Source organism: Pyxicephalus adspersus, chromosome 1 (assembly GCF_032062135.1).
Source record: "Pyxicephalus adspersus chromosome 1, UCB_Pads_2.0, whole genome shotgun sequence".
Taxonomy (NCBI): domain Eukaryota; kingdom Metazoa; phylum Chordata; class Amphibia; order Anura; family Pyxicephalidae; genus Pyxicephalus; species Pyxicephalus adspersus.
The window spans coordinates 92,768,225-92,783,972 of NC_092858.1; the positions used below are offsets into that span (position 1 = coordinate 92,768,225).

General features: G+C 37.6%; 2 protein-coding genes across 2 annotated transcripts; both read right to left on the reverse strand.

Annotated features, from left to right (window-relative positions):
- Window positions 1–6,338, reverse strand: TMEM50A (transmembrane protein 50A). The gene is made up of 7 exons (XM_072419113.1): window positions 6,195–6,338; window positions 4,053–4,156; window positions 2,566–2,678; window positions 1,602–1,669; window positions 1,057–1,149; window positions 505–565; window positions 1–276 (listed from the first exon to the last, which is right to left on the reverse strand). The coding sequence occupies exons 2-7, from the start codon at window positions 4,143–4,145 to the stop codon at window positions 231–233; spliced, it is 474 nt and encodes a 157-aa protein (XP_072275214.1). The 5' UTR covers window positions 4,146–4,156; window positions 6,195–6,338; the 3' UTR covers window positions 1–230.
- Window positions 6,339–9,236: 2,898 nt separating this feature from the next.
- Window positions 9,237–14,612, reverse strand: LOC140336068 (glutathione S-transferase 3, mitochondrial-like). The gene is made up of 4 exons (XM_072419124.1): window positions 14,420–14,612; window positions 11,750–11,872; window positions 10,067–10,139; window positions 9,237–9,453 (listed from the first exon to the last, which is right to left on the reverse strand). The coding sequence occupies exons 1-4, from the start codon at window positions 14,552–14,554 to the stop codon at window positions 9,353–9,355; spliced, it is 432 nt and encodes a 143-aa protein (XP_072275225.1). The 5' UTR covers window positions 14,555–14,612; the 3' UTR covers window positions 9,237–9,352.
- Between the last annotated feature and the right edge of the window lie 1,136 nt (window positions 14,613–15,748).

Consider the following 15,748-nt stretch of genomic DNA (forward strand, 5'->3'; position numbering starts at 1 on the left):
TAACACAGGTATTTGATTTTAATAAACATGTCAATTTCTTTACAAAATGCACACATACAAACAAGAAAACATTCTTTCTTTTTCAACGCAAAGTGCAACAGCCTGTCACTTTTTTTTTCAGGTACATATTTGAAGGTCCATGAATATCAAAGAGTTTTGAATTTAAAAAGTTTTGTTACTAGGAATGTGTATTAGAAAAGATGTGGGGAAACCAAATATATTGGTATAGTCTATTGCCATAAATCTTCAGTGCGACCAAACTTGAATACCAGCCCCCTGTAAATTGAAAAAGCATACATAAAAATTTTAAACTTCATATTTTTGAAATACACAAAAAATTTGCTTACTATATGTTTTTCAGATACTAATGTACTAAAAAATGAAATATCCATTTAGGGTGTAATAATCTTACTAATACAAACCCAACCATGCCTTGCCATGTACCCTGCAATACACACACATAGTATTGAAAACAAGTAATGTAATATGTTGTGATTTACTTACCCAAAGAAAATAAAAGCATTTTGAAAAAAAATAGCAATACCAGGATACACAATCGTGACACCTGTAAAACAAAAACAATTGTTACCATAAAATATTTTACAAAGTCTTTGTATTTTCAGAGGTTATTCACAGTTCTGTACATAACTTGTATTTTAAGTGTTCATGCAAGTCTTCATTTTTCAGCACTTTATGCCACTGTTGACATGCATTTTGATAACATGTGGCATTTTAAGTGATCCCATGCATTTTCAATTGCCCCCCAAGCATGTAAACACAGTAAACTACACACTGGATCCTTCTGCACACCATAACATAGTTGTAAATACACATACACACGGTGTGCTGTGTTAGGCAGAGGACAGATACATTTGTTTGGGCCCATGCACACATGCTGAGGGCCCAAACAAAACAATGGGCCCATGTAAGGCAACAAGTTAAATTTAAAGTTATGATGTGCATAAAACTGAACTTCAGATAACATGTATGGTGTCTAAAATAAAAAGCTTTAAAACTTTAGGTACAGGGAACATTTGGATAGAAAACATATCTTACCTTTTGCCACATAACCACCAAATAATATCCACATAGATGCGATAAGAGTTCCAAAGGACAACATGAAACCAATAAACAGCCAAATACGTGCACCTGAAAAATACATTTTATTAAGGTTACCACAAGATTGTATAATCATACAGGTTAGATGAAAAGGGGACTAAGGATATCAAAAATCCATTTTAGTGAATCACTGTGTAGAACAGGTATACACATGCCTCATTGTATCACACATCCCAAAAACTAAGAATATTCCTCATTACAGGATAGTAGGCAGAACCATGCAAAACATTATTTAAATAGAAAAACCAAATAATACATATGGTGCTATTAATCGGTCCAATATAAATATAAATCAAATGTTACATCCAGGAGTGACTATAAAGATTTATGTACTCCTGGACTTATTTATTACCATAAAGAGCTCTATGCAATGTGTGACAACACAAAGCAACCAACCAGAATTCAACCTTAACAGATCTAAATTCAGCCAACTTATATCCTATTGGTGACTGAATTTTTCACTTTATTGTTGTCATATTTACCTGTTTGACCCAAACAACCCTCACTGTACCCATCGCCGCGAACCTGTCCATTTGATACGGCATTAATCCTGTAAAACAAAAATAATATAATTCTGTGTACATTCAGACTTGAAGACATAGGGCGTATCAAATACATGTTAGTTAAGTTATCATGCCTTATTCTTAATTTTTATAATAGCTGTGGTTCCATTTTGCAATGCCAACATTTGCCATTGATATGTGCAAAGTCAGTTTATTTTTTTAATATATGTACCTGAATTTGACATGTATCACCCTCCTGCAGTCCCTGTACAACAGAGCTCATAGGGACAGAGAGAGAAATAGAGATGCCACACAAAGAACCAATCAGGTGTGCTGAAGTACAAGAAACATAATAATAGCTAATAGAAGAGCAGAGTAACAAGGAGAGGGGTCAGTGCATTGCTTCTCCTTTTACTGTCCAGTGACAGGGTGGGGGTTAGGAGTCCTTTAGGTGAAAGTGGATCTGGCTCTGTGCCTTTAGTTCGTCATTAACGTAACAGTTATAATAAATAGAAAAATTGCCTAAAAAATGGTGGTTCCCTAACCATTAGTTTTAATTCAGGCATATATTAAAATTAGGTGACAATATCTAAGAACATTCTTTTGGTTGAAGCGTGGTAGCAAACAAATTCAAATGAAAACTGCACAATATTAAAATATTAACTATTGTGAAGAATGTTAAAATACAGGAGAACCCAGGAGCCAACTGGCAAGTGTGACATTTGTATCCCAGGAGGCTCTGTGCTCTCATTCTGTCTTGATTGCCACAGCAATCATAACAGAAGGGGAAGGGCTTCACTTTTTTTAAAAGTGTTGCAGGAAAAAAAAAAAAGAATATTATTTTTTTTATTTCTGCTAAAAGAAATTTTTCATCTGAAAGCTAACATTTTGAATATTCCTGCTATCACCAGAGAAATGACAAGATAATCCATTTTGTACTTACATCAGAAAAGCTAGAGTTGCTATAACACCACATGCATGATAAGAGTGGTTCAGCTGTTCTTGCAAAGGAAATTTAACAGCAGCATCAATAATAATCCACCAGCCTGTGAAGAACTAGAAAAAGACAAATGTTACCCCAAATCCTAAATAACACCTTGTTAGATCAAATATAGTGTATGTCTCTTAGTCATGTTCATAATATTCATTATCATCATGCAAAAGTGCCACATCACAATTTATAAAGTAACCAAAAATACCAATGAAGGTAAACAAAACATAAGGGATTTTTTAGGTGCTACTAAGACAAAAAACATAACTTTTATATATACCTTACATTAAAAGCTCTTATAAAATCATACAATTAACAACAAATGACCATAAAAGATTATTATAAATTGCGTACAGTCTCACATGTGCCATTTATATTATCCGTTATTTTTTTTTTTGGGAACAAGAGTCCTTAAACTTTTTCTCTTCTACCATCCTAGTACCGCAGCAGCTCACCTTTTCATTTAACCCTCATAAGCGTATTAGATGCCTGCATGCTGTTGCCCCATTCTTAGACCTCAGCATCACTACCTTCAGCCTTATGTCAACTGTTCAGCAGTGATGCAGGAATGGGAGGATGGAACCACAGCATTTAGCAAGAAACACAGACAGTAGACACTTTGGAAAACATTGAATGCTGGAGAGACTGATGTAGGCTGTGTACACACGGGCAACAATTGTTGTTGGAAAGGATCTTTCACAATCCTTTTAAATGACAAAAGACTGAAAGATACATGAATGAGAGCTGTACATACAGCACCATTCTGCTCTATGGAGAGGGGAGGAGCGCTGCATTCTCTCCCCTTCACTTGCATTATGATTGTTCGTTGTTTGTGGATCCGTCAGGACAGATCCATGAGCAACGAACACTGCACATGCCAGAGACTTGTCCGATATCAGCCCTGAGGCAGTTATTGGACTAGAATCATCTGATGTGTGTACATAGCCTTAGAAAGTAGCACTAGAGCAAGTGGAAAACATGATCTGCCAAAAAGCGGGGTATAAAAGCTCTTCTAATACAGAATCTTATCTTGCTTGTTGTTTAGAATCTGTTGTGCCTTGCTGTCTATCGCAACCAGGTAAATTCTCTGGATTGTTCCAATGAACAATTCCAAAGAATGAAATGGAAGAGTAGGTCAGGTGAAATAACTGCGTAATATGTTGGCGCTATATAAATCCTGTTTATTAATAATAATAATAATAATAATAATAATAATAAGCAATAAGACTTTCAGTTATTACCTAATGTTCTAGTGCAGAGTTGCACTAAGCAAACAATGGTTCTAGAATCACATATTAACGTTCATATAATGTTGTGCAAACTTTAGCAGACAACCTCAACACAGGAAACGTTAGATAAACTATATCAGACAGCTTTATAAATGATGTTGCAGTGTCTGCGCATTCTCCAGAGAACAGAGGTAAAAAACTCATACTCACTAGAACCCCAGATGCAACAGATGCAATAGTGTTCCTCTTCTCTCCCCAGTCAATGCATTCTGAGCACCGCATGCTGTCAAAAAAGCCAGACATCTTCAAAAGATCTACAAGGAAATGTAAAGAACAGTAAACAGCACAGAACAATGTACATGACAACCATGCCAACTACACAGAAGTAGAGAAAAAACAAACTAGAATGGTTAGAAAAATTCTAGTATAATCTATCCACTAAGACAGTATAGTGCAGCACTTTGTGTACTACATATATGTATCACATCAGTACCTCCCATAAGGGCTTCTAATGCTAACACATGAAAAAGTACCATACCTGTGTTAATTTTCAGCGACACGCCAACACACTAATAACAAGCAGCCTTTGCACTACAAAATCGAGTCTGATTGTTGTGTATTGGTCAGCCATTTAAAGAGGAAGTAAACTCAAACCTCACCCAAAACAAAAAAAAAAAAAAATAAACTTACCTTCAATCCTGCAAAACAGTCGATCAGTGCTGGAGGTTTCTTCCATCAGGTCCTCCGTCGTCCAGGCATCTGTCTTCGGGTGCTGCCATCCTCTCCTCTTTTTCTGGGTTCTTCTTCCTACATCACCTGACCCAGACGCGAGATCGGGTGACGTAGATAAAAAACTTGCCGATTTCAGTGCGCATGCCTAAGATCAGCAATTTTTTTCCCTTTTGACGAAAGCACCTAAGAGCCTCTCGGGATTCATGACGTAGTTATTTCGAGAGGCTTAGCGCTCCTATTCATTCATAATTGCCTAGGCAAACGAGAATTAGGGGGCAGTGCTGCACCTTCTTTTTTTATTTTACCTTACATAAAAGGGTTGTCTACCCTATTATGCAAAGTGAAAATTGTGAGTTTAAGTACGCTTTAAATTAACAGTTGTCTTAACACAACATGCATTTATCACAGCACTATGCATAGGCAAGGTTTAAACAGACCCTTAGGGAACTTGCAATCTAATGTCCATACTACCACTGTAATAAAGCAAGTTTGGGTAAATGTGCTGCATGGCTGTATCTGGTTTAATACATTAAAAAATCACTGAACTGGAGCCACCATGAAGACTGGAAAGTTCAGTGTACAGTGGGAGTTCTGATCAGCATATTGAAAAGGATAAGAATTGTAGTCTTTATTTAAAGGATAATACATACAGGGATAAAGTGTAAATGCACCACAACATGCAATGAAGGACACCAGAAATATGAGGAATATCGGATGCTGACGATTCCACTTCATTACCCTTGGAACCAGAATGAAGCACTGTTCTTGCAAAGGGAAGTAATCAGAGTGGGTTAAGGTATACATATGACTTCTCATGAATGTCTTATGACTTACTGCCTGAATGGCTCTCATGTATGAATGTACAGATGTAAACAGAGGGTATAAAAAAAAACAATGCAGTTACTGCCCCAAATCTCAGGCTTAAGTCTATATTCCTAGGATTCTTTATGTGATATGGCCACAAGAACTGAGAGAACTACAGTAACATGGTATTGCTGACTTCCTTCTGATGAGATGCTATAGAAGGAAATATAAATCTTTTTTACTCGCCATGTTCTTTTGTGGGGAGTAGGGCACCTTTCAGGAAGTGTATGCTATATGAGGGGTGATTTGCAGTCCTAACATGTCCTTTGGTAGATTGCCTGCCTGTATTTATCAGTAGCATGTGGTGACAGGGTCTCTTTATTACACAAGGCTGGAGAAGATAGACTATCAAGAGAGAACGTGGGAGATCCAGAAAACCTGGAATGGGTTTCTTAAAATGATTTGGCAGATGTTTTCAATCCTAAACCAGACGCATTCCAGGAGTTCTGTATGACACAGGTTCACCTATGATAGTCTATCTTCTCCAATTTTGATAAATCAGACAGAAAATACTTATATATCTCAGCCTCCTATACACTATAATGGCCTCGGGCATTACATGTCACAATAAATATGGAGTAATAACACTGGCCCTGTGTATTAAGCTCCGTCCATGCGATGTGCTCAATACGAAGGAAAGTTCCTCAGTCACTGCGTTTGTATCCGCAGCACCTAAATAAACATTCACCTATCACGGCTGTACAATGCTGAGCACACTCCATACATTATACCAATAGAACAGACAACACCACAAACCTTAGCGATCCGAGCCGCTCATAAACAATTGTTAGGGATGCAGTGACGCACAGTCTGAGCTCTTCCCAGCAGGGGGGCGGGGGGATGAAGCCGCTGGCGGCCATCTTACTACAGGGAGCGCAGCCCGCAACCTTCTAATGTTACATAACCCCTACTTGAGCCCAGGCTGCATGGTTTGTCAGGAACACGCTTTATCGTGCTCTCAGATTCAACACTATGGAAAACCAGAGTTTATTTGTAAAAATAGGACTGTAAACTGAAGCGTGACGTCCATATTGGTAGAGGATAGGAGCCGGAAGTGAGCGGCTACCCCAGCCCAGGAAGTCGACCTGTTAAAGGGACCGCACAACGCAACCTATCCCAAATAGAAACACGTGATGCTGTCATGCCTAGCCTTTATCTGGGAAGGGTCATCATGTGATCGTTCAGTCACGTGTGATGTTTATGTATGTAGAAGATACAGATAATTTGCGAGGAAAACTGTACCAGTAAGAGTTTATTTATCTGTTCAAAAGCTAATAGCAGAAATGCATCTTATTAGGAGCTATGTGCCAGAGCGTGAAAATATTATTATGGTCATGAAAGTAAAACATTATTATTATTATTAGGATTTATAAAGCACCAACATATTACGCAGCCCTGTACAGTAAATAGGAGTTGCAAATGACAGACAGTGACACAGGAGGGGAGGACCCTGCCCCGAAGAGCTCACAATCTTGGAGACATAATAAAATCCAAAGCATGTGTTTATGTGGGGTTTTAGTTGCACATTAATGTCAAAACTTTTTCTCCTTGTTCCCTAAGAAGTTTGAATGTTTTGCTTTAATGTGTCATAGCTGGGGTAAGACATAACATGGTTTCTATGAATTCCTAATAATCTTGTAGCCTTCAGGGCCCATTCCCACTTCTCAGTTCTGGTGAGCATTACGTCACAAAATAATGCAGAACTAGTCAGCACCTTAAAAGTACCCTCAAGCCTTTCTCTCCCCCCTCCCCCATGAAGTGTCCTTTTATTTACCTTGACCCTGTACTGAGTAAGGAAATGATTTTTCTAATGACAAAAGACTGCATGATGCATGAACGAGTGTTGTACATACAGTACCGTTCTGCTCTATGGAGAGGGGGAGAACGATGGAGCAGCACCCTGCTGCGCGCTCTCCCCCTTCCCTTGCATTAGGATTGTTGCTTGTCCGTCATCCGTGGATCCACCAGAACGGTCATTTGGACGATGGACGACGAGCGCTGTACACAAGCAAGATTCCCATTCGATATCAGCCCTGAGTTAATTCAGACGATAATCATCTGACGTGTGTACCTAGGCTAATCCCAATATAAAGACAAAGGACCGGTAGATTTATAACTGTAAGTGCATGAATGTGCAGGGTCCTCTCAGTACTTAAGAGATACATTTTAAGGCAGGCTTATTTTGGCTAAAGGTTCAATTTAAGTCCCAATTTTAAAGCAGCAAAAGGCCAAAATTATGCTTTGAAAAAAAAAACAATTAAATGCACTTTTACAAAGCACAGCAATGACTGTACAAATGTGTTTTTAGTACTTGTCTTGCTTTAAAACTCTGAAAAAAGCAAAGCATGATTCAATTTGATGAATGGTATAAAGAAATAAGAAGAGCCTGGACATTTAGACTGTCCAATGATCGTAGAAAGTTTGCTGAAGCAGTATGCAGAGAATACTCTATGGCACACAACTGCCTCCACACTACAACATTTTTATAGGAATGATTTGTGTACACAAATCCACAAAGAGCAAATGACTACCTTTCTTCTTGGTGATTTTTCCTACCATACTCTCTAGTCCAGTGGTCGCCAACCTTTTCAGTCCCGTGGACCACTAAAATTACCGTCACCTGACCGCGTGGCGACCCGGGTGTCAAAGGGGAGAAACTTTCCCCGTAGTGACGCCATCATGACATAACCCCGCCCACTCTCCCATCGCATGTGCAGATCTGCGATGGGAGAGTGGGCGGGGTTATGTCATGATGGGCAGGTTGTGTCCTGGGACACGGACTTCCCTGAGCCTGGGATTTGTACAGGGGACGTGGTCCGTGGCTCAGGCTGGTGAGTCCCACCAGCAGGGTCCCTCTGGGGGGGGGGGGGGGGGGGGCACCGGCTAGAGCCACAGACCCCCCAAATTTTCTTGCGGACCACCGGTTAGTGACAGCTGCTCTAGTCTATAGGGAGCAGGAGAGGTTTTAGATAAAATGGGGTGGGTATGAAGTGGTGGCCTCAAATGCACAACATTCTGCCAGTTTGGCATTTGAGAAGGAGGGTGCCTTGAGAAAGAACAGCAGAAAGCAGGACTACAAACAACTGAACTGGCCTTGTAATACAACACATTGTTTAGGTACACCCGGTGCTTCATACATGAACCAGGTGTGAGAGCAAACTGATCATGTTATCGTTCAAGAACAATAAACTTTGTCATTGAATATACACTGTTTGGATTAAACCAGGTTTCTCATCTCAGTTTGGAAGTCAAGAGAACTTTGAAACCAAACACGGTTTATCTTTAAATGACACACCTAATGTTGGACAGTAAAGTAAGCCACAGGTGCTTTAGCTAACTTTTCACCCTCCCTGTGGGCAGGAATCTGGGCAGGGGTGTTGTTGTTCTTCATAAATCTCATAAACCCTCCTTGTTTTTTTACTTCCTCCATAAGGGATAACAAGATCAAAAGATAGCCTAGAAATTCCTGCAGCATTGTCACCATCTTTTCAGCATAATCACTAAGGACTACACTGCTACATAGGCCTGCGTGTTCTCTTTTAGATGGCTTTGCATTGTCTGCTAATAGCATACAAAAGGGCTGCCAGGCACTGTAATCATTTCCATTTTTAAGGATGTAACCTGAAATTATGTGGAAATCACAAATCTCAAGTGGTCAGTTACATAAAACTAAATGAAAAAACCTGAAACCTTAACCTGTTATCTCTGGATCTCAGAGTTTGAAGAACACAATTGTGCCCAATCTGTTTAGCTGAAGAATGTTACATTGTACCGCAAGTAAACACAGTGAACAAGTACTACATTAACAAAATACTAATTTTATTTTTTTGTTCTTTAAAAAAAAAATTGTTAAGGCAAATGGCTCATTTGAATCAACTTAATTTCAGGTGAAAATGTAAATTTCATGTTTGTAATTAAACAACATTGAGAAGTTGAAGGCCTGCGACAACGGACAAAATAAGAACACCAAACAGACCAATGTATCCATAAGCACCTCTCAGTCTCTTTTCTGGATCTGTAAATAAATGGGGGAAAATATTATTATAGCATAATTCACAAACACAAGGAATATTTGCATGCATATTTTCCCTTTAGAGTAAGCATTACCAAATTTTATCTATTAAATGAAGAGCTAGCAGGTTTTATGGTTTGAAACCCTATATAGATACCCATGGTAGTCCTCCCTGTGCTAGGCACATAGAACTGGTATATTTACCAGTCCATACAACACCTTGGAATTCCCCAAAAAGAGGAGTCCGTGGATGGTAAGGTCTACAAGATGTGTTCATCTCACTTTACCTGTAACCCCTACAAGACTAAAAGGTCTTACAACACAATAAATATTTACCAAGTCTGTTTTGCTTATAGATTGCATACCTATACTCAGCCACATATTGGGTTATTATATTTATTGGGAATGACAACACTTAGATCCCAATCATAATGTTCTGCTCTTAATCCAATTTTATATTTCACTCCTGAAAATGCACAGATGCTTCCACCTATAATATACATTTATTACAATAAAAAAAGTAAAGTACTCAATGTCAATGTACTATTTGGGGGTCCTAATAAAAACAAAATAAAGGCGCTTAAATGTTTTCTTTAACAGTCTCTGTGGTACATACCGCCTGTGTAATATCCATGAGCATAAGAAAACCGACTGGTTACCCAAATTGCTCCCAAGACAGCTGAAGAAAGCTAAACAAAGAACACCAGTTGTATTTTATTTAATAACATTTTATCTGCTATTGAGAACACATAAAACAATTACAGTTTATAAAGTAAATTGTCAGTGACTGTAAGTGATCAATTTGCAATTGTAAATGTTACCATTACAATCTCAAGTGGGGCATGTAAAGTACAATGAAAATATTCTTAATCTCTTTCACATGGAATATTATAGCGCCATATTAAATAAAAGAAACCTGCACTAAAATCTGTTATCCTCCACTTTTTCTTTTGAAAATACTAGTTCTTCATTATAAAATACTAGTTCCTCATACTTATTCAAAATCTTTAGCACTTTAAGTCACCTATCTAGAGGGAGAAATCAGATTTGAAGCTTTGACCTTAATTTACTTTCTAATCTGAATACATGTTCTGTGGTAGTGACTCATGAAGATTAATCAAATCGACATAAATATTCAACCACCTTCTTGGCAAATGGTTTCCTCCAGAACATTCTACTACAATATGCCTACATGCTAAGAACATACAAAAAACTGACTTGAGTCCAGGCAATAGAGTTAGAATTTCAAATCTTCAGGAAATGAAGGATGCTATAAATGTGAAAAATATTGTACATACATAGAGGCAGACTAAGATCAGACAATTACTCACCATCTACTTCCTATTACTACACATGGAGTCCTGCCTATTTATAAAGATTAATGGTATCTGCTGTAATGCACGGCAGGGATATGCATTCTGGCGTCCTATGTTCTTCCTATTTTCATCATCATCATCATCATTAAAAAAAAATTAGGAAGTCTTGCCTCTATATATCTTCATATAGGACCTAGAGAAGCTCAGGTCTTCAACATATGAATACTGCCCTTTGCCAAGCAAAGTGAAGGCTGTGTGTCCTGTTCGGCCTCAGGTAACCTTTTACTGCTTTATCATCATGATGTAAGATACTAAAGTCCAACAGAGTGTTGTGGGAGACGGGACAGTTTTCAGGCAAAGGTAACACTATGCATATACAAGCTGCCTGAGTTTAGATGCCAGTTTAGCATAATTGTGAGTAATACCTGGCTTGCTTTAAGTGTGCATAGCCAAGTAATCATTAACCAATGCAAAGGTGATGCAGTTTTAACAGTTCAATTTGTTTGAAAAGAAAAAACACCTTTCTAATTCATGTAATTATGTATTAGGTGAATTTCACTACTTATCTTAATAGGCTACCTAAATTATTTTATAAAGAGTGATATGTACATATAGGGCCTGATTTATTAAAGCTCTCTAAGACTGGAGAGTATACACTTTCATGGGTGAAGCTGGGTGATCCAGCAAACCTTGAATGGATTTCTACTATTTGATAGCAAATGTTTTCAGTCCTGGACCAGATCCATTTTAGGTTTGCTGGGTTACCCAGCTTTACTGATGAAAGTGTATCTTCTCCAGTCTGGGGGAGTTTGAATAAATCAGGCCCATAATCTCATTGGAAGATTGTTGTTAAAATAAATGGTTTGTCAATAAGGGTCTCTTTATGTTGATAAAGATCTGACAGCAAAGTAAGCAGCTGGATTTGGCTATATCAGTACCTGTAGAAAATGTGAAATGTACATAGAATATATGAAATGACTTACCGGAAATGCAAGACCTGAAATCAGCTGCAAGATCAGCCAGGAAGGATACACTTCTAATGTATTCTGATGGGCTCTCTGAATACAGTTAAAAGTATTGTCCTTGTCTGAATACATCTGAGGATACTGCAATACAAACACCAGAGAATATAATGGCTTTTACACCAATGGTGGAAAAAAATGAGGCATCAGTAACTGAAACTCTAATATTGCATTTTAACTAAATCTGATCTTTATCTATGCCATTATTATTATTAAACGGTATTTATATAGTGCAAACATATTACACATTGCTGTACAAAAAAATAGGGGTTACAAATGACAGACAAATAAAAACAATGACACAGGAGGAGTTGAGGACCCTGCCCAGAAAAGCTTGCAATCTAAGAGAGTATGTGTGTTTTACTTTACCCAACCTTGAAGTTCTAAAAATATTATTAATAATATCAATATTCAGTAAAAACATACTAAAAGGCATTACTAACTTTACTTTATTTATGCATCTGTGCTTTTAGATTACTGGTCTTTCTACCTATGTTTACAGCATATTTTCTCAAATTTCTAGACAGACAACACCACACCCAAGTGAAGTTATGGCTGTTTACTGTAGTAACCGTGACTTGCAGTTTTAGAGGAGGAATCCTACATGAAAAGCTACCTTGTACTTTAAATGAATACTGTGTGATCTCCCTTATCTAAAAACACAGTGTACAATTCCAAAGTCTGTCCACCAAGGTTGGGCTTTGTGAAATTTACTATATCAGTTAGGTAGGGCATTTACTAAAATAATAATGTTTAGGGTAAAGTTTATGTTCATCTGGAGATTTCAAAAGCTCAGTGTTGATGTATTGGTTGCAGGCTAGGTACACATCTGAACAAACCTTGAAACAATCAGGTACAACTCCTTTATTTTCCCTTTGCAAAATGGTACTGTGAGCGTATGAGAGAATGATACATGAAGCCTTCATTCTGAATATTCCAGAGAACACGAAGCGGCACTTTTATTCAAAGTGGTACAGTCCCTTTGGAATAGGCTTCTGTATATAATACAACCAACTTTTAAAGAAAAGTAATACAGCCTGTCAAGCTTTTATTTACTCATTGGTGGACCAATAGATGATTTGGCAGAACATTAAAAAGTGGTGTCACATAAGATTTAACACAAAGAAGTTGGGGACAGCTTCCTAGCAGTATCCGATAACTGATGTCCAATTTTCCCCTGTAGAAAGGGAATCATTGATCCATGTGAAAGATTAAATATTCTCAAGTGCCCATGTTCTTTAGGATCTGTCATCTGCATCTGTTCTGCGTTCTATATTATTAGTTTAAAAAAACTCATGAAGAGGTATGAATAATTTAATTTGCTAGGTTAATGAGGGTGACACAAATGGGCAAATTCAAATTTGAACAAGTGATCACCGAGAGCAAACATCTTCAAAAAATAGACCTGTTGTGATTAAGGCTGACCTGACCTTTTAGTACATTGTCATTTACAATTAGTGTGTTTTTTTTTCTTTTTTGTTCTATAGAAGCCTATTAACTCTAACAAGCCTCAGAAAACACACATTTGGAACTTTACTATTTTTAGGCAATACACCAGAAAATCTTTTCAGTGTGCTGTAGTTTTATTTTGTTTTGTCCATGCTGTGTATTGGAATGAATGGCAGCTGCATATATAAAGCAGGTTGTATTGTGTTGTAGTAGTGTGGGTGAAAATACAGGTTTTTCTTGTTCTGCATTGCACATGGAAAGTTGTAAATGTAATTTGAGGTGCAGAGAGTTTTTCTCCTGGTTAGACAAACACCATATGATTACATTTATTTTAAATAAATTCTCATATCAACTCTAGGTATTTGATGTACCAATTAATTACTTGTTCAATATTCGATTAGTATTACAATTGTTTTCACTATTATATCAAACTGACATATCGGGCCTGATTTATTAAAGCTCTCCAAGGCTGGAGAGGATATTCGTTAACCAGTGAAGCTGGGTGATGCAGCAACCTGGAATGCATCTGGTCCAGCATTGAAAACATTTTCTAGGTTTGGAATGGATGATGAAAGTGTATCTTCTCAAGCCTTGGAGAGCTTCAATAAATCAGGCTCATTGATTGCAACACAAAAAGTGATTTCAGATATGATGGTTAACTAATCAATAGCCTCCTCCTAACTTTCCCTGATCAATTTTTAATTGACATTCTGCAGAAAAACACTTGGTAAATAGAATCAATTTGATCAAATCTTGATATTTTCATTGAATCATCTAATGAACTGAAATATTGCATAATAAATTACTAGTTTAAGAATGTTTGCTACAATGTTCATCAATGTTCATAAATAATTAACAAATGTGCATTGATTACATATGAAAAAATGTACTTAGGTTTCTAGTTTGGTTTAGCAGGTATGAACTGGATAAAACAAGTACCTGATCTGCCCCAAATCCATATTTCATGGCTGCAAAGCTCCAGATAACAGAAGCACAAGATAAAGAAAAGAGAAGCCTAATATATGTCTCTATTTTATACATTTCTGTTTGATTCCAAACAGATATCAGAAGGCACAGACAATACTATATGTACAAGCTGCTTAAAGTTAAAGAAGCTGCTGCATTACCAATCAATCCTGTGTACATCACTAATACAAATGCAGCTGATATGTGCATCATTACCTTGACTCCATACTTCTTTCTTGCTCTTCCCACATTGATGCCAAGGTACATCAGTAAGACATAGCTGTAGACGAAGGTGAAGATGACATAGGCAAAATTCTGGGGTAGTACATCACTGATGCTGCTTGCAGCCATGGCTGTAGTTGTCTGCTTGCAAAAGAACCCAGCACAGCTTATGCAACTCCCTCTCTGCTCTTCTCTACTAACCTTTGTACAAAGTGATCCGCTTGTATGGTGAGAGGGAGGAGCATTTCCAGGAATGCAGCTATAGATTTGTATGTATGGCTGTTATTCCCATTTACTGGGCTATAGGCCAGCAGCATATTGTAAAGCAGACCTGCCAACATTCCCACTCCTTACATATTCACCATAAATAACTTTTATGTTACTGAAGCAAATACATTTGAAAGCTAACATCATGCAACCTTTCTTCTTCCACTTTATTTTTTTACCATAGTCCCTGATAAATTTATATCACATATCCCAGAAAATAATTGGGTGCATTCACCGTCCTCTTGGCTTTTAGAAGCTGGCACTCACTTTCTAGTCTTAACAGGCAAGATGATGGCACAGGATAAATTATACAGCACACAGCTTTGATATAAGCTACGTACACACGTCCAACAGTTCTCACCCGATAATCGGCTCAGGGCGTACAGTGCCAGTCGTCCATCGTCCGAACGTCTGTCCTGACGGATCCATGGACGATGGACGACTAATGATCCTAATGCAAGGGAAAGGAGATGGTGCCGCTCCGTCGTTCTCCCCCTCCCCTCTCCATAGAGCAGAACGGGGCTGTATGTACAGCACTCATTCATGCATCGTGCAATAATAGTCTTTGGAAGGGATCTTAAAAGATCTTTTCCAATGACTAATATTGCATGTGTGTATGCGGCTTTAGAAAAAAGCAATGTGTTTTATTTTCATAGGGAAGAGGAAATTTCTCTTTCACAAAGATTACATTAAGCAAACATTTTAAATGTTGTAACAATAAGAAAGAAGAAGAAGGATGTGATAGTGGATAGTGGATAGAGAAGAAACTGTCATGCTGAAATAATTATAAGTAAATCAGCCCTCAAATAGGAAGACCTAATGCTGTAAAACTATAAATACACCATATATGTAGATCTGGATTAAGAAAAAGGGTTACTGCCAGCTGTGGTTGTGTTTTCGTTGATGCTTTAAAGCCAGTTTTGCAAATTCACTGGAAACTAGAAACTGAAAACAAAAGTGAATGATTTTTAAAGCGGACCTAAACTTAACATTTTTAGTTTACATAGAAGAGTAGACAAACCTATATAAAGTAAAAATGTTGGTGTATTTTTTTAA

Excerpts from the sequence above, each read along its gene's own strand:
- TMEM50A (XM_072419113.1), bottom strand. The coding sequence starts at position 4,145 with ATGTCTGGCTTTTTTGACAGCATGCGGTGCTCAGAATGCATTGACTGG. Across the intron at positions 2,679-4,052 it reads CTGTTGCATCTGGGGTTCTA|TTCTTCACAGGCTGGTGGAT; the intron begins GTGAGTATGAGT and ends GTCTTTTTCTAG. Across the intron at positions 566-1,056 it reads TGGTGGTTATGTGGCAAAAG|GTGTCACGATTGTGTATCCT; the intron begins GTAAGATATGTT and ends TTTGTTTTACAG.
- LOC140336068 (XM_072419124.1), bottom strand. The coding sequence starts at position 14,554 with ATGGCTGCAAGCAGCATCAGTGATGTACTACCCCAGAATTTTGCCTAT. Across the intron at positions 11,873-14,419 it reads GAAAGAAGTATGGAGTCAAG|TATCCTCAGATGTATTCAGA; the intron begins GTAATGATGCAC and ends TTTGTATTGCAG. Across the intron at positions 10,140-11,749 it reads TTTCAGGTCTTGCATTTCCG|CTTTCTTCAGCTGTCTTGGG; the intron begins GTAAGTCATTTC and ends TTCTTTGTTTAG.